This window comes from Tursiops truncatus, chromosome 3, assembly GCF_011762595.2.
Source record: "Tursiops truncatus isolate mTurTru1 chromosome 3, mTurTru1.mat.Y, whole genome shotgun sequence".
Classification (NCBI taxonomy): domain Eukaryota; kingdom Metazoa; phylum Chordata; class Mammalia; order Artiodactyla; family Delphinidae; genus Tursiops; species Tursiops truncatus.
Window position 1 is genome coordinate 147,424,037 of NC_047036.1, and position 22,979 is coordinate 147,447,015.

The following is a 22,979-nucleotide window of genomic DNA, read 5'->3' on the forward strand; positions in this document are numbered from 1 at the left end:
TGCCAGGTAAATTGTGGCCAGATTTAGTACCACACAAACGTGATTTGCTCATTGAGGGCGGCCCTGCATGAACATAGGTATGGGAGCCAGAAAAACTCAAGACACCTGTCTCCTCTGTTCACGACTGTGCCACACTGGATGAGTGGCTTTGTGGTTCTGAGCCTGTTTCCTCTTCTGTAAAAAGAGAGAGAGAGCTAGAAGTCTCTGAGTTCTGCTTCCTCCTGGATGTGTGAACTTGGCAGTTCCCTCTTCGCCCTTCACTTCCGTTTCCTCTCCTGTCAAACAGGAATTATGGTAATGACCACGCTACTAGGCTGTGAGGAGGATCGCTCAAAGGGCACAGCCTGGTGCCCACTGCATGATTGGCACTTTGTAACCAGGAACTGAAAATATATTGCTTTTGTGGGTGAAGACCGCTGGGTTTGGAAATCGAGGTTTGATGGGCAGAGTTTGCTGAAAAGTAGAGGCCTCCCGTAGCAATTTTAAAACCAAGCTTTGTGGTTTGACTGTAGCCTGGATTCTCAGTTCTTGAGTTGCAAGGACGAGTCTGTGCAAAGACCCTTGGATTCCCTGGAGGAAGGGGTCTTCTACCCAGGAGTCTGCAGTGGCCATAACCCCCACCAGCTCAGTGCGTGCCCTTTTTACGAGGTGCACTTGACGGCCTGCCATGCATGGGGCAGGATCTGCTAGGGCATGCCCAGAGGGAGCAATGCCAGGGAGCAGAGCCTGGGCCCTCCCTCTACCCACTGCCATGGGAGACTGTGCCAACACTGCACAGTCAAGAGAGGCAGCCCCACCCAGGGGCCCCTGCAACCCAAGCACGGGTCCTGGTGCCAAGGGAGGGTAGCATTGTCTCCACGGTTTTGGATGTGGCTAAGGGTGGGGGGCAGTGTGGAAGTCAAAGCCAGGAGAGGTTATGACTAGAGGCTGCTGTCCTGGCCCAAGGATGCCCCGCGTCCTCTGCTTCTGTTTGCACACCTCCTGTGACTGGGAGCTCCCTCTCTCCCAAAGCCACCTGCAGCTTTGCCTTCCTTCTCAAGTGTGGTGCCCAGAACCAAAGCAACTTCTCCCAGAATGGTCTAATCATGCACTGGAGCGGCAAGCTCCTCCTTTGCTCTACAGACCATACTTCTGTTAATGCGTCCCTATTTTATTTGTTTCTCCCCACACATATCACTATTGATGACACCCAAGTCCAGGGCTGCTATCAACGAAAACTCATTCCTTCACAACTCTTTTTTACCCCTTCCTTCTTCCATCCCTCCCTCCCTCCCTTCTTCCATCCTTCTTTCCTTTCTTCTCCCGTTTTAGAGCAATGCCCCTCTGCAGTCAGTTTTTTCAAATGTGTATTGAGCATTTGGGCATGCTACTCCTACTCTGGGCACTGGGGATTCATAAGTGAATATGTCCTGGGTCCTGCCCACAGGAGGCTTCCCATCTGCCAATGGAGAGGACAGAGGGGTAACAGCTAAAGCACCTGCCCTGAGGGTATAATTGACAGAAAAGACAAAGTGCAGAGGGACCTCAGAGGGGTGAGCAACTACCATATATGCCCAAATATTAGGTCACCCAAGTAAAGGTTAAGGGCAATCCCTATTCTCCCAATGAGAAGATGCACAGTAAAGTTGAATCATATAAACTTTAAGGTGTGGAGACGAAATAGTCAAACGGCTATTGTAATATTTATTTCTTTACTGAGAGAGATATATTTTAAATCACTTTTATATAGTTAAATTTTTAATATTTCATTTATTTAATAAAATATTAATTTGGAAAGACTGCTTTTGTCCAATCTAAAATTTCAAGAAACTACTTGGTTCAAACTCTTTACACGTGGCTTTGACACTAGTGTCACCATCAGCTGGTGGGAGGGTGGGGGGAAAGAAGTTTTGGTTTCCCAGAGCACATCTCAATCACAGGGACCAAGATGCTAAAACACAGCCCTTTTGGATCCAAGTGTCAGGTGACCACTGGACACTGTGTCCCCTCTGCAGGTACCATCTGCATTGCATTAGGACAGCTGGGGCTTCATTTGCAGGTGTGCATTTGTGATCTGCACAACGCTGCCACTTATTTGGGTGCTCTGAAAGTGACCTTTAAAAGGCCTGTTTACGACAACCTCCCTTGCCGTCACCCTTTGTGACCCTACCTTTGTGACACTTGCAGTTACAAAATCCTATTTGCACTGCACTGCTTTATATGAGTAAAATTTCCTAGACTCCTTTTATAATAATACTGACCTCTATACGCATCCCAAACTCACGTGGATTGAGGGTATATGGAACTACTGCACCTTTCCCGAACAGGACTTTGTGTTTAAAAAATAAGTGACTGAGAGAGTACCCGTAATATGAGAAATTGTGACTCAAACACAAGCCAACCTTATGTTCAGACGTATATGATAAATCAGGGTGTGGTGGGGAATAGAGAAGGCTGCCCAGAGGTGGAGGCTTTGAGCTGACCTTGAAGGACGAGAACCCTTTTGGGATGGGTCAGGCACTCGAGGCAGAAGGCACCAGAGAAACTGAGCTGGGAGGCTGGGGGCGGGCGGGGGCTTGTTCTCCCGGATACCCATCTTTCAATCACATATCTCCAGGCCAGCTTTGCCCCTTACTGGGAAATTTGGAGCACCTGTTTTCCACTCTCTGCGCCTCAATCTGCCTATCTGTGAAGTGGGGGTAATAACACATTTCATAAGGTCATAAAGGTTACAAGAGCAAGGAAAGTAAAGCCGGAAAAAAAAAAAAAACTGGTTTGGAATTGGGTCTTCTTGGGCAAATCATTTCACCTCCTAAGCCTCAGTGTTCTGATCTGAAAAATGGAGCCCAATGAAGGCAGGGGTTAGCAGGCTTCATGCCCCACTGAGTGTGGTCTGGGTTCCTGCACAGGAGAGGTACCGAGATCTGTGGGGTGAATGAATGAATAAGGAATGCCTGTTACTCCCTCTGCCAGAGACACTGTCTCCAGCTCTTCCCCTGCCGATTCTTTGCTGTGCATCGGATGGAGCTGACACGCCCCCAGGTTCTCCCTGAGCCCCGCAGAGTTACCCCATCAGTCTTGTTTTATTTTCCTCCTGGCTTTGATCATTATATTATGTGATCTTAATTGCTTGCTATTTCTGTCTTCACCACTAGACTAGCATGGCTTGTCTGTATCTACAGTGCCCGGCACAGCCTGTGGCACAGAGGATGTGCTCAATAAATATTTTAATGAATGAGCGAGTGAGTGAATTGATGAATGTATGTTCCCTCCTCCCAACCTTTGGACACTGTCTAGGTTTCTCCTACTTGTAGGCACGAGATCCCACCCCAACCCATCACCCTGGTTGAACTGTTTTCAAGCCCTTTACACTGTCCGAGTTGACCTTGTGCTTGTGTTTCCGTCCCGGACCTCCTCATCCCCCACCCCTACCTCCGCACCTTCAACATCCCGCATAGAAGCTCCGCAGGGCGAGGGCTTGGCCCCCCTGTGGCCCAGCGCCTGGCACACGTAGGCCTTCTTACAGTGTTGCAATTAATGACGGAAAGGCCAGCAGGCTAACGAGTCTGGCATCCTGAGGGCACCTAGCTGCCCAGCGCGCCTTCCTGCCCCGGGCGCGGGAGCCGCGAGGGCGGGAGGCTCGGCCGTTCCCCTCCCGCCTCCCGGTGCAAACTTTCAAAAGATGCTGCGGCCGCGGCCCCGCCCCTCTCCGCGTGGTTGGAGGCAGCGGGAGGCGGGGGCGGAGCCGGCAGGCCCCGGCCGGTGGCTCCGCCTCCTCCTCCCGCCGCTGCTTTCCTCACCGCACCCTCCCCAGCTGCAGCCCGCCGGCTCGCCAGTGCAGCCGCGATGCCCCGGAGCCCGAGCCCGACCCCGGCCCGGGTTCCCGGCCCACCGCGTATTTAGCCTCCGTGCGTCCCGAGCGCGCCACCGCCAACGCCGCGCCCCGACGCAGCTATGGGCAACACTGTGCACAGGACCCTGCCAGGTACGCCGGGGAGCCCCTCCCGGGAGTCGGGCGCTGGGGTTCTTCTCTCCTCGGGGGACCCTCTGGGTGACTTCCGGAGAGCCACCCCACCTACCCTTGGAGCCCTCGGCGGGCGCGGCGGGCTGGAATCTCTGGTGCTTCCCGACTCCCGGCTCAGCGCGCGCGGAGCGGCTGAGCTTTGCGCTCTGGGAGGGCGGGTACCGCGTCCTGGTTACCTTGGGGACCCCGGTGCTCTTTCTCCCGGCTTTGGCCAGATGCGCGAAGGGGCCGTTGGGACGATGCTGCGCGACCCCTTGCCTTTGTTCCAGCCCAAGGGCGCTGATGAAGGAGCCCGGGGCGCTCCAGGGGGGTGAATGGAACCAGGCTCCGCAGGGCTTCCGACGGCCAAAAGCCGCCCGATGTGCCGAGACTGCAGCGGCTGAGAGTTGGGGGGGGGGGTGCTCGCAGGGGTACCTCAGTTACCAGCCGCTCAGCGCCCCCGCGGTACATGCTGCCTTGGTTTGGCCACGTTCCCACGCGCACCCTGGCTGCGCCCCCCTCTGGTGTCTGCTCAGCTGGGAGCTCTCTAGCCCCTTGCAGTCGCCGCTGTCGAGCGCATCGCCCCCTAGTTAACACCGCCCCAGAATTTCCGGAGCCAGAGTAAGGGGATCCAGAGCTGGAAGGAGGTGGGGGTGTGAAGACAGAGAGGCCTTGCTAGAAAATACCTGATAATTGTGGGAATAGATCAGCGCTGCTCAAAGGCTTGGAGGCTCAGTGTCTGGCACTTTGCCTACCCCAGCGCGATATGCAAAGAAGCTTCACAGTAAAGGTGTGTATTCCAATTTTATAATGAAGAAATTGAGTTTCAGTGGAGGCGAAATGACACACCCAAGGCCATGTTGCTAGTGGGGAGGGGGTCTGGATTGGCACCTATGTCTGTCTGCCCACCCTCCTCCCTGCCAAGTCTTTAGAATAAATCTTTATTTTGCCTTAAGGCTGGGCATTTGTAGCAGCCTTTAGGCAGAAGGTGAGAGACACATATGTGAGGTTTTAGGAGGAGAGGGAGGTATCACCTCCTCTATGCTCTAACAGTCCCATATAGCTCTCTCCTTCATAATTATATATCAAAAAAATAATTATTTCTTCCTCTGGAAGGGATTAAAATGGACGGTGCTGAGCCCCACATTCTCAAGGCCTGCTTATGGGAGAGGAGCCCCTCCTTCTGCTTTATAAGCCCCTGGGCAGCTTTCAGGCCACTGCACACAGAATTTACCAAATCCTCTGAGAGGTGAAGTCACCAGCAGAGCGTCACCAGTTAATCAGTGGCAGAGATGGGATTCGAATCCAGGTCCTCTTACCTGAGAGTGGCCACGCCTCCTATGGCCAGGGCTATTGACGGCATGGGGATGGGAATGGGTTGGGGAGAACCCGCCACCCAGTCTGGAGGTGTCCAGGAATATTGGTAAATAGAGCAGCAGATGTCCTCCCAGCCACAAAGACATGAGCCCCTTTGTGGGATTTCTTAATTAAGAAATGTTTATGCTGTTCTAGTAGAAAAGCCATTCTGCCACCTGTGGGTCAGCCTTGGGGTAGATGAAGGGACAGAGGCACGCCAGGCGGGCTAAATATAGCTGGATATTTATGTAGTCTCCATCCCACTCGGCCCTCTCTCTGTGGACAGGGCCACCCCGCGCTGGGAGCCTGGGGTTAAGGTCGGTTACTCACGGCAGTAGCTGATCATGGAAAATTCAAGCTCCACTGGTGCTGAAGCTTGCATTGAGTTTGAGGAAGGAGATGGAACTGGCATTCCTGTGCCACATCAGGCTGTAGGTGCCAAAAATATGAAGAAACATTTATTGTTTTCTGACCTGCCCGTAATTAGTTTCTCACACACATTGTGCTGTTTTTTGCACTCTGTGCTCAGTACGTGATGCTCCCCACACCTGGAATATCCTTTCAGTGTCTAGTCCATCTCTCAAAACCCAGCTCAGTTGTCACCTCCTCCAGGAAGCTTTCCCTGACCACCCACACCTTTGCTCTGCCACCTAAATACCTTCTTGTCTCTGCTTGTTCATCAGACCACTTTGCATTGTCATCACCCGTCTCTACTACTCGCCTTGGGGCTGCCTGAGGACAGAGCCCACGTCTTGATCATCTTGTATCCCTGATTGCCCAGCTCAGAGCCTGGTGCCTGGCGGGAGCCCAAAAATTGGCGGTGGAGCTCACATGTTGCCTGCATCTTAGGCTGAAAGAACACTTGGCTCAGTGTTGCCCTGTAGAAATCCTTGTGCTTTCATTCTCAGGAAAAGGACACATGCGTGGGGTTCCTTCTACGGGACTTGAAATAGAGAGCTGGCATTTGCCGAGCACCTGGATTCCATGCCAGGCTTCCTGCATATGTGGCTTCATTTATATGCCAAGCATGCTTCTCCTTAAGGCTTCCGCACTTGCCAATCCCTCTGCCTGGAACATCCTTACCCCAGATCTCCACATGGTTTCCCCCTGCTTCTTTCACGCGACTCCTGCCATTGCCCCTGCCCCCATCGTCTCCCACTCCCTCTCCCCTGCTTTGTGTTTTTTCTTAGCATGGCTCACCATGTGCCATGCTGTACATGTAGTTAGCTGTTTATCGTCTGTCTCCCCAGGGAGGATTTTGCCTGTTTTATTCACTGGGGTATATTCAGCATCTGGAGCAGTGGCTGGGACATAGGAGATGTTCAGTAAATATTTGCTGAATGAATGAATTTAGTTCTTGCAACAGCTCTGCAAGGTAGGGATTATCATCTCCATTTTACAGATAAGGAAACCAAGTCTCAGAGAGGTAAAATGACGCATCCCATTTCACATGGGCCAACCAGTTGGCACAACCAGGATTGAATCCAGGTTTATTTAGCTCCAAAGTCCTGCAGTCTTCCCCTGACATCCATGGTTCAGATACCATTTATTGGGTGCCCCAGAGCACACCTGGCATGCTATTGTATACAGTAAGGAAATGCCCCCAGAAAAGAATGTCTTTTGTGATCGGTTGAGGGAAAGCCCCTTGGTGGCCCTCACAAAGGGCATCAGCAATTCAGATCAATGGCCCATAAACAAGTGTGCAGGGTTCAGCATGGGAATTTGCACTTGCTATGCTCTTACTGTGTGCATTACCCATTCCCTTTCTAGTTGCAGTTCAGACCTGCAAAATAAGGTGCCATTCTCCTCCATTTTACAGATGAGGAGACTGAGGCACAGAGAGGTTGAGACACCTGCCCCAACTCACACAGTAAGGCAGTGGTAAAGCTGGGCTTAGCAGACCCAGGTCTGTCTTGTTTGTGATACACTACATGGTCCTTTTTTCTGCACTCCTTTAGCCCTAATCTGGGTTTTGCAAAGCAAAGAAAGAAAAGTGTAAACATGCGTGGGGTTGGGGGGAGAGGAGGGCACAATTCCAGCAGGGAGGGGGATGGGAGGAGGAACTCTCCCCCTTCTCCCACCAGCACGTTTCAATCCCTTCCCTCCACACGCCTCTGGGGCTCACCCGTAGTTCTGGTTGGAGAAGAGTCTGAATTCAAACTGTCGGTTGGGTTTAATCATTAAGTCAGTCTATGCTTGACCAAGTCAACGGCCCTTTCTAGTGTTAGTTCAGTGAGTGGTATCCTGGAGCTCTGGAGTGAGGGAAGCGTGTTGACCCTGCTCTGTGCCAAGCCCTGAGTCAAGGGCTTTACCCACATTACCTGTTTCAGATCCTCATAACAACGCTTTAGAGGGGCTATATTTATCCCCATCTTACAGGGAGGCAGATGGAAGCTTGGAGAGGTAAAGGACAAAGGCTCACCGGTATAAGGGGGAGAACCAATCTTCCTAACCTAGATGGTCAGTCTGCAAATGCTACGTCCAGACCGGAAGCATCTGCTCCTACTGGGCCACTCAGGTGCCCTCCCTGTAGAGCCTCTTTCTTTATTTGACCTGAATACGGAACCGTGTGGCTACTGGGCCTACATGGGTCAGATCTGCTGCCCTCTGGCAGTGGGCGGTGATGCTCTGAGGGCCTGGCAGCCACTCTTTTCCCTGGATCTGGACCGTCTCAGCTCTAGGGAGGACAGCAGCCTTTGTCACTCTCACAGCCATCACGGCGGCTGCACGGATGACCCAACCAGGGACGTTCCCCTCTCTCTGCACGGCTCTTCCTCCTTTACCCAGTCACAATGTAAAGTTAGGTTGGGCTTGCCCGTCTTATCTGGCCCCATCTGCCTCTCTCCCACTGGGTCTTGAAGAATCACTTTTCTAGCCTCCCAGTTGAGCTAGAGGCCTGAGCCTGAGCCTCTCAAAGTGATAGTGGTTCGTCCAACAGCCCTGAAACCTACCAGGCTGTCAACACATGGTCAGGGGCCCTGACTAGTCAAGGTTCCTTGGTGAGCGCCTGCGAGGATGCTGGGGGCTGGCGTGGGCGTTGGGGGAAAGGATGGAGCAGTCTTATCCATCAGTGGAAGTGAGGAAGAGGAATGGGTCTGTCCAATGTATAGGAAACATGGAGAAGTTGCCTGTGGAGAATCTGGAGCCAGAAGGAACTGGGGCCTCCCTCTGTTTTTACCCTCTTATCCCACCTCTTCTCCCTTCCTTCTCTCTCTCCCCAGGCAGGAAAGGGGGGTAGGGAAGGCTTCCTGGGGGAGGCGACATCTGAAGGAAAGTCCAACTGAATGTCTGCCTCCCCCATTCGAATGTCATCTTTTTCTGCCTCTTCTGTAGCTCAGTTGCACCAAAGCCATCCTGATCTCCGCTTAAGTGCCACGTGCCCAGGCTGGGTGACCCTGGGGTGTGCCCTGCTCTGCGTTTTCCTGACTGTGCACCTTCGTTCACTTATCTGACACCTGTTGGGCATGTGTCGTGTGCCAGCCCTGGGGTTCCGCCCTGAATGGGATGGACAGCCACAGGCAGGCCCCGTGGAGCCGGCCACTGGTGGGAGAGGGATAGAATGCTCTAGTAGAGCAGGTCACGTGACTGCTTATATCACTGCAGAGCGTAAGGTGCTGCTACCCTGTGCCTCAAAGAAGGAGGGGCCGATGTCCGACACCCCGAACAAGGCCTGGCCTTGTTGTCTGTCTACTGTGGGTCGTGCACGACCACCTTTAAAAAAAAAATCCTAATGACATAGAATAGGATAAAAAATAAAATATCGAGTGCCTTCGCGTAGGAAGAGTATTTTGGCCTCAGAAACTTTGGCTTCAGTTGTGCACGTGTGCGTGCACCTGTGCGTGTTGCATGTCACAATGTCAAATGCATTTCTCTCCGTGGGTCACAGTGGTTAAGGGCTATGGTGAGCCCACTCACTGGTCTACAGCAGGAGGAGGTCTGGTGTCCGGGTCTAGACATGCATCTTGGAGTCAGGCTACTTGGGTTCAAATCTCAGCGCGGCCATTTCCCAGTGGAGTGATGTTGGGCAAGGACTCCCCTCTCTGTGCCTCGGTTTCCTCCCTGCAAGTGGGGAGGATTCGTAGCTCCCCGCAGTGGGTGGGAGTGAACATTGAACGGAACAGAGTGGGCGAAGGCTTTGGCAAAACGTCCAGGGCAGTCACTGTCATGGTTATTGTTGCCACCATGGACAGGAGAGGCCTCAGGCCTGCCCCTGGGGTCCCTAGGTGGGGCTGGCTGACAAGCGCCCTTCACTTCCTGCCTTGAAAGCTCTGCCCCAGGTGACCACGAGCCCCGAGCTGAGGGCCTGGATTGGGAGTCATCCCTTTTATAGCACTGACAGCAGTTCCCAAGGGTTCCTTGAGCCCTGTCCAAGACACCTCATTTCTGAGGAGAAGAATCTGCCTGGCAGGTTGCATTTGCAGTTTGCATCGGCTCACCAAACTTCCAAATCTAGTGGGAGAGACTAACGAGGACAGGGCAGTTTGGTAAGTGGGGGAGGGGAGGCCCAGGGGGCTGTGAGAGCCTAGAGGAGGATGCAGGGAAGGCTTCCTGGAGGAGGTCCTGTCCAGCTGAGACCGGAAAGCAGAGAAGTTAGCCACAAGGGAATGGGAAAGGCTGTTCAAGGCAGAGGGTTAGATGTGCAAAGGCCTGAGGGGAGGGAGAACGGGGCATGTGAAGGGGGAGCTGCAGAGTTCGGGGGTCCCAGTGCAAGTGGTGGTAGCAATATGAGGTCAAAGCGGTGGGTAGAGGTCAGGTCAGAGGAAGAGTGGTTTCTTGCAGGCCGGCCTGCAGTCAGAAGACTTAGCTTTCTCAGATGCCACACTCCCCGCCAGGATGATGTGCTGTGTTTGCTGGGCTGGGCCGCAAAGGCTGCTCAGAACAGGCTGTTTAATCTTCCCCACGGACAAGAAGAGTCAGCTCTGTCCTCTTTTGGACCAAAGGGCTTTCTGTACTTGGTGGTGCTCTATAAGGGCTTAAAATAGAAGCCCAGAAGCCAGGTGTGTGGTGAGAGCTTAAAGCAGAGAGGGAAGAGGAAGGGGCCCAGCGTGCGGTAGGTTGTGAGCGCCCACCTGGGGGGTGTAGCCCAGTGGTCAGAGCTGCAGCACGCCCGCCCCATGCCAGGCCCTTTTTCTGTTTCATCCCCTTTAAACCATCAGGACGAGCCTTCCAGAAGTAGTCTCCCACTTCACAGATGAGGAAACTGAGCTCAGAAGGGTCATGAGACCTGCCTTGGGTCAGGCAGCTAGGAAGTGGCAGAACAGAATTTGATCCCAAGCCTGCCTGACCCCACAGCCCCTTCCCCCATCACTATGGGGCGCTGCCCCCTGGGGCTTCTTGGGGCTGCTGCCCCTTGGCCTCATCCTGAGCTCCTGAGTCCCCCCTCCCCACAAGCTGTCCTTCCTGCAGGCACACCTTCTTACCTTCTTTGTCCTGGGAAGGTGAATCGCCTCTGTCTCCAGCAGCCAGGATGATGCTGCCCATAGAAAAGGTCCATCCACCAGCCCCGCTCACCTCGCCCCAGGCCTGGAGACTCTAACTAAAAAGGTGGAATCCTGCCCTGGAGGAGAAGGGGTGAACTGGAGCTCTGCACCCCTTCCTCCTGCCTGACTAGGGCTCAGGCTCCTGACGTGTCCGCCTGGTAAAAGCTGGCCCGTGCTCGGCCATCCCCACCCCCCACTGGCAGGTGTCACCATGCACCCACATCCTTTCCCCTGAGCCCGGCTGCTACCCAGAGCTCCAGGCAGCCCCTACCAGTCGGTCAGCAAGGGCCTGGGGCCAGGGTGAGCACCCCTTGTCACCCTGCACCCAGGCTTTCCTGCAGGCCAGGAGCATCCTGTCCCCCTGGTGTGCTGTCATTGTTAACAGAGTTGGTAATGGCACAGGCTGGGGGCCTCCATCCCTGGGTCTGAGTCTTAGCTCTGCCCCTTATGATCCAGACGAACGACTTGACCTCTCTAAGCTTTGATTCCCTTTTTTGCAGAAAGGAGATAGTGATGTTACGTCTCAGGCCTGCAAAGCCTCTGACAGATAGTGAGTGCTCACAGGGGGCACCTGTTATGATTATATATTCACTAGACAAACAAGCCCCTGCTCGCTGCTGGGCCTGGTGCTCCCAAGGGAGACAGACACAAAAGAATAATAATAACCACTAGCTTGTATCACTCAGCCAGGCTGTGCCAGACACTGTTCTCAGCAGGTACCTGCATTTAGCCCTCAGGACAAGCCCTGTGAGAGAGCTACTATTTTTAGTCCCATATAACGATTGAGAGAACAGAGAGGGAAAGTAGCTTGCCTAAGGGCACACAGCTTGGGTAGTCCAACATGATTCCCACTAGAAGGAAGCAATGTTGATGTGGGATGGATGACTGCCAGGTCAAGACAGGGGGTCAGGTGGGGGGCATTTCACATTTGCCCTGGAAGCCTTCATAGTATTGAGCAGAAACCTGTGAGCATTTAGATCTGTCTGGCAAATTTCTTTTCAGTTGTTCACCTACTTCTGAGGTGGTTTATCTCACATCCCACCTTTAGGCATGGTGGGGTAGGGCCACTCTCCCGGTGGCTTATGGGGACTCCAGCTGACATTCCCAAAGTCTGATGTGTAGATCTCCTTTCAACCCCCTTTCAAGGCAGGCCAGGGGACGACTGATGTCCTGAGAGTTTTCTGGAGAGCAAAGCAAGGGCCACGTCAGCCCCAGAGGAGCAAAGGATCCCCAGCAGCATAGCCTGGGGACCCTTGGGACCTGAGAGCTGCCTGCAGATCCATGAGGCAGGGGAGCAGACTTGATAGGGAAGGGTACTGTGGACCGAACACAGACATGACCAGACGTGTGTGGACACCACATGAGATTTCAGCTCAGTCAAAGGAAGAACTTTCTAACTGTGGAAGCTATCTGGAAGTGGAATGAGGGCAGTGGGGGAGAAAGTACCCTTTGCCAGAGTGGCACTGGTGTTTAGCCCAATTGGGACTTGACGTGGACATTGTAGAGGCAACTAGAGCATCAGATCGATCCGGGATGAATTGTCCATTAAGGTGCCTTTTGATCCCGGGGTCTTAATAAGAAGTGCTAGCCAGTGCTCATCTGCTGAACGCGTGGAGGGCCCTTCATAATCTCTCACTTTTCTAATCCCCCTGCCAGTTCTGCATGTTGGGAGGCTTTAGCCCCATTTTACAGATCAGGAAACTGAGGCACAGAAAGATGAAGCCACCTGCCCCCTTCTGGGTCTGTTCCCTCCCCTGTGACCTCCCAGCCTCAGCAATTTTCCACACTTAGCAGCAGGTACTTCTGAGCAGCAGCCATTCTTGGATATCAGTGCCAGCTCGCTCTCCTCCCTTCCCTTTCATTCTCCTTATTACCAGGACTCAGGGCAGCTCAGAGCTGGCCTCTTGTATCACCTCTGGGCAGAGGGGAGAGAGTTCTTTAATGAGTAAACCATCTGGGGATACGGGTGGGGGGGTGGTGTCCGGGGCAGTACTGGCAGTTGGCACAAGGCCCACAGCTATTAACAAGTGTGTTCTGTTTACATCCTCAACATTACCCATTGTTTACATCATAATTATATCCCTCAGGCGCGTGTTTTCTTTCCTTTTCCCCAAGGAGATGCCCACCCCTCTCATAAATTCCGAGAATGCTCAGAATCACCACGTCCCACCTCCCAGTTGGCAGATCAGGACTCTGAGGACAAGAGCCTTGCGAAGGGTCACCCAGAGATTACAGGTGGGGTCTTTGGCTGGAATCCCAGGAGAGATGGTGGAAAGAGCACTGGTTTTGGAGGTAGTCTCATGTTCAAACCTCAGTTCTCCTCTATGTAAGCTAAGTGACCCTGGGCAAGTCACTTCCCCTCTCTGAACCTTCATTTCCCATCTCTAGGATGGGGAGAATGACGGCGACCCCCCTCATGGGGTTGTGATGAGGAATAAATCGGAGACTCCATGAGAAGTCTGAGCCAGCATGAGATGGGGACTCTTTAAATGGGCATGTCTCACCCTCTTTGCCAGAGGTGATGTTGGATTCCTTGAAGGCAAGGAATCTGTGCTCTTGAAATTGATGAAAAGGAGAGGAGCAATAGGACCAAATGGTCCTGCTGGGTCTCACCTCTCAAATCCCTGCAATAGAGCCCTGAAGTACTCGCTGGCTGGCTAGGGAAGCAATTCCACATAATGGTTAAGTGTGTGCATGGCTTTGGATTCAGGTCTGAGTGAAATCCTGACCCAGCTGTTTGCCTGCACCATGACCTTGGGCCCTCCCCTCCTCATCTGGGCCTAATGTCCTCATCTGGGGAATGGGTTCGTGAGGATGTAGAGAGGCCCCAGTGAGCCAACAACTCTCAGATCATCAGAGCTTAGGACGTATGATGTGGAGATTCTTATCAGGACTCCTGAGTTTGCATTTCCAACATTCATCCTTTACTTCTTGGGTCAGGGGCAGAAGCCCATGCAGACTTCCTGCAGGCATCCTCAGTCTATACTCACTGGCTTTTGGGAGCCCTCAGACATTTGGAGAAAGGCCAGTCTGACAGATGAGGGGGAGAGGAAAAAGAAAGCTGGATCTTTGGAGAAGGAAGGCGAGTGGGAGGGGCACCCTTGAGTCACTTCTCTGTGGGCCTCAAAGCCAGACATGGCAGGGAAGGAATCTACTTTAGTTGAGGACCTATTGTGTGCCAGACTCTGTTCCTTCCCTTTAGGGATAACTTCTACACTTTGCCCAAAGCACCCATAGCATCTTCTTCCTAGCCTTGGGAGCCAGGCTGGTATGGTTCTAATGCTAACTCCGCCACTTCCTGGCTGTGTGGCCTTGGGCAGCTCTCCCAGCCTATCTGAGCCTCCCTTCCTCACCAGCAGTGGGTCTGGTAGCAGTCAGCTCCTTCGGCACTGTCAGGAGGATCCCAGGAAGTCTGGTGGGTGGAGGGCCAGCCCCAGGCTCCGGATGGCCCCCTGGGAGGTCTGCCTCTCTGATCATGCCCCACCTCCAATCCCCTTTTAAACCTTGGGGACATTAGGCTCTGGGGTTCCATCCCCCTGCTATAATCTGCCACTGCGTTCCTTTTTTTAGATGTTGCTTGTTGTTCATCCCAAGTTCTGCCAACCTGTGGCCTTTGAGTTGCTCAAAACAGGCTGATGGATGACATCCACCACCACACCTGCCCCTCTCTGAGACCAATCCAGGGCCTCGCTCCACCTCTGTCCCAGAAGGTGGCTTATGCCTCTTGTACATAGCCTACTTTTTTCTTGTAGGTCAGGGGGTAAGCGAGAGACCTTGGGAGGAATGAGGCATGAAACAGGAAGGATGCAACCTTCAGTGTCAGACGGGACCAGATTCAAAAACAGGCACTAGCCTCACAGGCTGGGTGGTCTCTGGCCAGGACGTTCGCCTCTCTGGGCCTCAGTTTCTTCACTTGGAAGCCACCTGGCAGGGTGCGGCCATGAGTGAATGGGCCGTGTGGTGAGCCCCCGGCACACACGGGGAGTGCCACAGAGGTGGGCTCCCACCCCTCGGGGCCAGCAAACACCACCCAGCCATGGGGTTTGTGAAGAGCATTTCCTCAGCTCCAGAGGTGAGAACAGTTGGTGTTCTAGGAGAGTTTCCAGCTGCTTTCGAGCCTGAAAAGCAGGGCCAGTGGACCTATTGTTTCAAAATGGGGACAGGGGCCCTGAAGGTGCCCATCTAGGGCTGAGGAGAGTGAACAGCCAGGCTTCTGGGCACCACCCAGGCTGGGGGAGTGGCTGCTATCAGGGCAAAGAGAAGGAGAACGCTGGCCCATCAGCTGGCTCAGCAGGCAGCTGCCAGCAGCTACCTGGAGGAGAGGCAGGTGCCAAGGGACAGGACTGTGCCAGCGGTTAGAAGCCGCGTTTGAAACCTGGACTGGTTTTCCCGCTCCAGCTGTGCCGGATCATTTTGATAGGCAGGGAAGAAAGGAGCGGGCAGTTTCTGTGGGAAGACCCAGGACTTGAATCTCATTTTTCAGAGAGACGGATCCTCAGAGGCTCTTTCCCTTCTCCAAACCCTTCAGTGGCCCCCAGAGCCTTCTTGAGGACCTTAACCTCCTCTGCTAGGCCTTTAAGACCCTTTGTGTTGTAGCTCCTGACTCCCTCTCCACCCTCCCCTTTCCCTCCTACGCTCTATTCCCTGCAGTTCCCCAAGCGCGCTCGGCTTGTTCTCACCTCCAGGCCTTTGCCTGTGCTGTTCCCTCTGCCTGAAACACGGTTCCCCATCCTTTATCATGCCCCACCCCCAGCCATTTCTTCCTCAGACTGCAGAGTGGCCCCTCTGAGAAGCATCCCCATGGCCCCAGCCCTCCGTGCTGACCACCCTGTGCAGTCATGGTGTCTTGTGTCCATGCCCCCTGCTGGTCTCGCAGCTCTGGGGTCAGGGACTGTGTGTGGCTCGTCAGTGCGTGCGTCCCTGCAGCCAGTGCGGCCCTGGCATGGAGCAGACGCTCCTTAAATGTCAGATGAAGGAGGAAGTGATGTACTTGAAAAAGAATGAGGGCACGTTCCCCCCCACCCTCTGCAGCAGTGGGGTCCTAACCCTGGGAGCCGGCGCTTCTGAAGTTGGAGCTTCCTGGGTCCCTTTATCAAGAAGAGACCTCGACCGAGGGGCCCAGCAGAGGGTCGGAGCCGGCTTGGGAATCCCAACTCTGCTGAACACGCTTGGAAGGGGCGTTGGGATGACCTCACTCCCTGGGAACTCAGTGCATCTGAGCCCACTTGAGCCAAGAGGGCTGCCACTTAGACCTGGAAGGAGAGGGCTTTTCTCCCAACGAGCGGTGTCGCGTGACCTCCGGCCTCCCCCCTGGGCCTCCTTGCAGCTGCTGACAGGAGTGTTGTGCCTTTCCGGCTGCACTGTGCTGACCGGGTTCTGTTTGCAGAGAATAGGAGCGGGGAGGAGCCTGGTGGCGGTTTCCAAGTGTGGGCTGGCTCCTTTCCACCCTGGGTGCTGGCCGACCAGGCCTCTGAAACAGAGAACAAAGTCCTGTTAGGCTGGAGTCCGTCTGCTGGGTGCATGTCACTGCCCTTTTTGGCAGAGGTGAAGGAGGCTTGGTTATTTTTTTCTAATCCACTTTCAAACCCACCAATAGAAAAGTTACTTTCTGTTGCCAAAGGAGACTGATATCCCCGCCCTGCTTTGGGTGACGGGAAGCCTTGCCAAACGCCAGCCTTGCCTTTTCCTCTCTAAAGCCCGCGTGCGCGAGCACACACATGCACCCTGTTGCTTCCTACCTCTGTCACTTGAAACAGAGACTTGTTACTGAAGGTCCACAGTCTGAGGTTGGATGTTGTGCGGTTCAGAAAGCCCCTGAAGTTGTACATCAGATTGTGTGAGTGGCGTGTGGGTGTGTTTCGGTGGGAGAGGGGCCGGTACAGCTGTCATGGTGCTTAGCAAGGCACACGACCCCCGCCCCCAAAGGCCACAGGCGGCCGCCTTGGAGAGGGGACAGGGATGGGAGGAAGGGCCCGAGCCTGGCCCTCTCCTGCCACTGCCCAGCTTTGCTGCCTTGGTTTCCTCCTCTGGAAAATGAAGGTGGTCAAACCTACCCTGCAGGGTTGGAAGAATGTAAACTCAATCCACAAAGGCCTGTGCCGGCACATAACGAAGGCTCAGTAAAAGGCTAGTTAAATCCTCTAGTGAGAGGGAGGGGCTAGAATAGACTGTCCTCGCAGTTGGCAATTCCCTTTGCCGGTGGAGCGGAATCTGATGAAAATTTCAGCCAGGATGCCATCTGCTGAACGCCAGCAAGCTGGAGGCCGTCATCTCGGCAGCCAGAGAAGCTGGAGCTGTTGCTTCCTGCCATCCTCCTGGCAGTAAATGCCATTTCCTTGGGCTCTTTTTAGATCAAAGGAAAGGCTGGGTTGGGGCGATGAGCGGGCATCATTCAGGGGTGGCACAGTGCACATTTGGGACGCTGCTGGGATGGCTTAAAAATAGGTCTCTGTCCTTGGATACCCAGGGAAAGTGGCCCTGGGGTTTTCAAGAGGCCTTTCCTGGCCAAGGTTACCAACCCTCCGTGGGAGAAACATTGCAGGATATAATCCCCTGACCCTACAAGTAGCCATCTTCGACCCAGGAGTAAACATTTTCTCGGCAAAGAAACTAAATAAGGTAACTAAAGGGGGTGGGGGTGGGGTGGGGGACCCAGTGTTAAGTGAACACCTACTACGTGCCACACACCGAGTCTGACCAGCTGGCCTCATTCATCCTCAGAGCAATCGTGCAGGGTGGAGATGACTCTTACCAGTTTTCTAGGTCTGGTTAGGGGACGGAGCAGAGAAGTTAAGCATGTACCTCAAGATCACACAGCTACGAAACAACAAAACCAGAATTTAAACCCCCATCTGCCTGACTCCAAGCCTGTGCTCTTTTTAACCACCTCTCACATTGAGATTTAGAAAATAAAAGTGTGGGAGAGATGGAGTGAGGGGCTTACCCAGGGGTTGGACCTGATGTTCCCTGCAGGGGAGGGAATGAACGTTTAGTGCGCATCCATCGTGTGCTGGGACTCCTGCTGGGAGCTTTCTGTGCTCTCATCGCCCCTCCCAGCAGCCTGAGATGAGGCTCTGCATTCACACACTATTCACAGATGGTGACTTGTCCAAAGGCCCCTCAGACAAATTAGCAGCAAAGCATGGGTTCGAACCCAGAGCCCGTGAGGGCCGTTCTAAAGCACTGATGTGAGTAGATCACAGAGCAGCAGCCCGCGGAGCAGTTCTGATGTCCCCCTGCTTTCCCGAAGGACTAGCCCAAGGCTGGCAGGGGCAACATTTGTTTAGCCAGAACAGAGCTCCCTCCTCCCTGAATACCAACAGCCACTCATCACCCACCCCCCAAAATCTGTACTCGTACGTTTTCGAGTGGGGCATTGCTTCCTTGACTAAACGCTGGAAAGACCCTTCCCTCTGGTCTTGGAGGGGCTGCAGCAGCCTTTGGTTAACCATGAGGGGTGGGCCAGGACTGTCCCCTCCTTCCTACACACAGGAAGAGACTACAGAGTCTCCCCTCGGTTCCCACCGCATAGAAACTCCTTCCCCCTGCCTTGTTCTTAGAGTCTCTAGACCCAGTTCCTGGCCAGAGAGAGGGAGGCACACCCGCACGAGGCCAGTGGAGGCTCTGCCTCGCGTGGGAGGAAAGGGTCTGGTCCCTGGTGTGGGCTGGGGGCCCCTCCCTGGCAGAAGGTGACACCTCACCAGTGACAGGGTGTCCATTTAAATCTGGTCCTGGCACCAGCAGCCAGGAACCTCTGTGCCCATGGACTCAGCCATTTGCGGGAACAGCTGAAGTCATCTCCAGGAGGGGAACGGCAGGGGACATTTTGGCTCTCAGTGGAATATTCTGCAGTGGTGAAACAGAACAGTGAACGCTTGGGAGCCATGTGGGAAAAGATGCTTTTTATATAATGTTGAGTTAGGAAAGAAAAGGCAGGAGTCAAAATTAAATGTGTGCTCTGGTGGCAAGGAAGTTAGAAAAGGTACTCAGTACTACTTAGTGCTTAGTCCTTCTGTGCTACTTATGGAGGAAAGTCAGGACAGGAGGAAAGAGGGCTGGTTTGGGGTCAGACAGAGCTGGGTTCATATCTCCTTGTAGCCGCAGGAAGTTTTTTTTCCTGGAAAATAGACAGTAATCCTGTGGGTGAGGATTTGTATTAAGAATTAACTGCAACCTTGTATCACTTGTATCAAAAACATACGGCCCAGGACATGGCGCCTAGTGAGGGCACAGCCAGTGGTTCTTCCGTGGATAAGGGCCAGGCAGGATAAAGGCCAACATGAAAAATGCAACGTGAGTTAAGGTATGAATGTGGGGGGAAGAGGGGAAGTTTTCTCCTTCTTCCCAAACTTTCTCTAATATGGCTGTAGTGTTTATTGCTGTAATTTAAATGACAAAGTTCAGGTTTTCCATTGACGTCCCTGAACTAGGATGTTCTCCGAGGCCCGTGGGGTCCGTGGCCACAGTTTTCTGTTTCATGTAGAGGCTGCTTTCCCTGAGCTGAGCTAAAAGCAGACGCTGGCGTACAATTTGCAGATTGCTTTTTGTTCTTTCATTTTGAGCATTTTCAATTTGTGTAAATAACACATCCTCTTAGAGACTTTTTCACTCTGGTTTTCTTTATCTCACATCAGGACTCTGGCCTCAGAGGAGGGAAAAGTAGTGTTTATCCCTCATTCCCTGAAGGAAGTTGGATCGTATAATCAAAATTAAACAAATATGTAAACTTCGCTGGTTACTTGGCTGCCTTTTATCCTAACATATAGCTGGTTGAGCAGGAAACATCCCCTTGTAGTAACAAAGCAGTATCTCGCCACACCCCAGCATCCATTGAAATCGCCAGGCCACTCTGAAGGAGCAGCTCTTAGGATTCCCAAGCCCGTTTTGTAAAGAAAGCCTCTGATTGAGAGGTAAGGTTGGAAAAACAACAGTGATGGGAGCTGAGATAAAAATCATCAGATAACGGTGGTTTGTGGTCTTTGGTGCTTTTGATCTCTAGTCCTATTCAATGTTTCCTGGAGAGGTTGCCAGCGGCGGGGACCTTGGAGAGAATCCGGCCTGTTAGACACAGGAGGAGACTGCCGCCCAGGGTTGGGTGGCTGGTACAAGGCCACAGCGTGCGTGGAGAACGCAGGCTCTGCTGTCCTGGGCGGCCTTTCCGGATGGTTTACACCCGGGCAGTATTTCCCCCACACGTCTGATTTTTGTCCTGCCGGAATTGCTGTCCAGTGGTCCCTTACTCTTATCTTTGTGGTTCCGGAGATGGCCCACAGCCTGGCTCTGTGTCCACCCTCCTCTCTGCCTTAGGGGCCCTCCCTAACAGGCAGTGCCGGCCCGCTCCACTGGAGGCCCCTAGTGGCTCCCTCTCCCCGTGGTGTGCACTCTGAGCCTCCCAGGCTGGCGTTCAGGGCCTTCCTGGCTGGTCCCTATGATGCGATGGCACCCTCATCCCTCACCCCTGCAAAGCAGTGGCCGCCCAACCTCAGACACCCTCTGTCACACCTACCGTAGTACTTACCCTCCCCTCCAAGTCCAGCTTCCCCCACCTCTGCCCCTAGTGTTCCCTCTGCCTGGAATGTAGACTCCCTTAAGACCTGGCTCTGTGGACATAACCCCCTGCCCTCCGGCCCCTGGCTGAGTCTGGGGTCTCCTCTGGACCTAATAGCCCCCCAATGCCAATGCCTAATGGGGTCTCTATTGTTATTATCGGTCCCTAATGTTCATGTCTATTCACCTGTGTGTCTTCTCTTCCACGGAGAGACTCAGATCTCCACAAGGGCAGGATTGTGTCATCACCTGTGCTCCCTCAGTGCTTCACACCAGCAGATGCATCTGCAGAAAAGATGGATGGATGGGTGCATGCATGGATGGATGGTTGGATGGATGGATAGGTAGTTAGAAGGATGTATGGGTAGATGGATGGATGGGTGGGTGGATGGATGGATGGATGGATGGATGGATGGATGGATGGATGGTTGGATAGATGGATAGGTAGATAGAAGGATGTATGGATAGATGGGTGGATGGGTGGGTGGATGGATGGATGGATGGATGGACGGGTGGGTGGATAGATGGATGGATGGATGGATGGGTGGATGGATGGATGGGTAGATGGATGGATGGATGGATGGATGGAAGGATGGATGGATGGATGAATAATGGACTGAGCATTTTGCCTGCAGCCCTCCTCCACCAGTTCAATGCCTAGCAGGCCTGCCTAGGGGTACAAGGAATCAACAGGTGGCCTCTGCATCCCTCTCCTACGTCAGGGGTCTATAGCCCAGACCTTCTATCCATCCTGTGTTGATTCCTAAACAGCAGAGAGAATAAGGTAAAAAGGCAGGACGGAGGTCACACAAACATGGCTTCAATTGAAGCTCTGCCTTTAGTGAAGCCAGCTGTGTGACTTCAGGCAAATAAATCAACCTCTCTGAAACACCATGTCTTCATCTGCATGAAGGGGATAATGGTAGTCCTTCCCTCATACGGTTATTATAAGGATTAAATGAGGAAATGCATAGTAAGTAACCAGGGATGGAGGAGGAAAGGTGGGAAGGATGATGCCCCCACCTCCAGATGGGGCCACCTGGGTTTGTGGCCAGTGTCCAGATCCTTTGAAAGGAGACTATCCCAAGATTCTCCAGGTCCTTTGGGGCAAAATTCCCCTAGAAATGAATTATGAAAGGTGTATGTTCTAGAAAAGCCAGCCTTGCTTATAAAGAATGCCCTCCTCTTCTGTGGGTAAAGGGGAAGGGAAATCAGAATCCTGGCTTGGGTGTCCTTTGGACCCTCAGTATTATAATCATGTTATTAGTTGCTTATTAACCACATGCTCTGTGCCAGGCAGTATTCTAGGAACTCCATCCACATGTTCATTTAGCAGCTGTGTGAGTTAAGCAATGTCCCCATTTTACAGGCAGGGAAACAGGCTAGAGAAGTGGTAGGATCTCCTGCATATCCACAGCCAGGAGGTGCCAGAGAGCTGAGATTCCAGGATGCACTGGGGATCCCAAGAGTGCGCCCAAATTGCCTTGCTTTTTAATAAAAATTACACAGAGAAAAGCAACCAAAGACTCCCCACTACTCCCCAAGAATCCAAGGCCGCTGTTCCCTTTAGAGGGACTTTGCAGCCCACAAGCGGCTTTTGGAGGAAGCCTCTAGATGTGGAGGGATTTGATGGGGATGGAGAAGTCAGTTGACCCCAGCCTGGCTCTTGTGACCAGCTCATTGGTGTTGGCCTGTCTGGGAGTGAAACAGCTCTGAACAGTTTCAGAGGGGCCTAACAGTTTGCGAGGGCACCTAACCCTCCTGCCTGTCTCTTCCCGCAGACTCGAGCCCGCCCGCGCGCCTCCTGGCCACCCGGCCTTGCTGCGGCCCTGGCCCGGAGCGGCGCCCGGTCCTGGGCGAAGCGCCGCGTTTCCATGCACAGGCCAAGGGCAAGAACGTGCGGCTGGACGGCCACTCGCGCCGGGCCACGCGGCGCAACAGCTTCTGCAACGGAGTCACGTTCACGCAGCGGCCCATCCGGCTATACGAGCAGGTGCGGCTGCGCCTGGTGGCCGTGCGCCCGGGCTGGAGCGGGGCGCTGCGCTTCGGCTTCACGGCGCACGACCCGTCGCTCATGAGCGCCCAGGACATCCCCAAGTATGCCTGTCCTGACCTGGTCACGCGGCCCGGTTACTGGGCCAAGGCGCTGCCCGAGAACCTGGCGCTGCGCGACACTGTGCTGGCCTACTGGGCGGACCGCCACGGCCGTGTCTTCTACAGCGTCAACGACGGCGAGCCCGTGCTCTTCCACTGCGGTGTGGCCGTGAGCGGCCCCCTCTGGGCGCTCATCGACGTCTACGGCATCACCGACGAGGTGCAGCTCCTCGGTAGGTCGCGGCTCCCGCTGGCAGGGGGATAGGGCGGCGCCGCCTGGACCAGGCAGCGGGTCCCCGCGCGCATGAATGTGTATTTCTGTAACATTCACGAATACCGAGGGCTCACTTTGCCAGGCGTCTTCTAAGCAGTTGACACATTTCAACTCATTTCTTTCTGGCGAAAACCTACCACCCCCGTTTTACTGATGAGAGAACTGAGGCACGCAGTGGTTAAGTGACTTGCATTGCAAAGCCAGGATTGGAACCCACACGGGTGTGGTTCAGAGTCCATGGTCAGGC

The 22,979-nt window shown here is 53.8% G+C and overlaps 1 protein-coding gene and 1 long non-coding RNA gene across 4 annotated transcripts in view; one reads left to right on the forward strand and one right to left on the reverse strand.

Moving 5' to 3' along the window:
- Positions 1-4,396, reverse strand: part of LOC141278361 (uncharacterized) — a 44,197-nt gene extending 39,801 nt beyond the window's left edge. Inside the window, exon 1 of the long non-coding RNA XR_012330965.1 lies at positions 4,180-4,396. This is a non-coding gene — a long non-coding RNA (uncharacterized lncRNA). The remainder of the gene's footprint in view (positions 1-4,179) is intronic.
- The window catches only part of NEURL1B (neuralized E3 ubiquitin protein ligase 1B), a 40,498-nt gene continuing 21,280 nt past the window's right edge, over positions 3,762-22,979 (forward strand). Inside the window, exons 1-3 of one of the 3 annotated variants that reach the window (XM_033853571.2) lie at positions 3,762-3,964; positions 12,934-13,053; positions 22,146-22,691. In XM_033853571.2, the coding sequence (XP_033709462.1) occupies positions 3,934-3,964; positions 12,934-13,053; positions 22,146-22,691 (697 nt within the window). In that variant the 5' untranslated portion in view covers positions 3,762-3,933. Of the gene's footprint in view, positions 3,965-6,588; positions 6,714-12,933; positions 13,054-22,145; positions 22,692-22,979 lie in introns of all 3 variants that reach the window. The other 2 variants (XM_073802800.1, XM_033853572.2) reach the window with 2 other exon arrangements.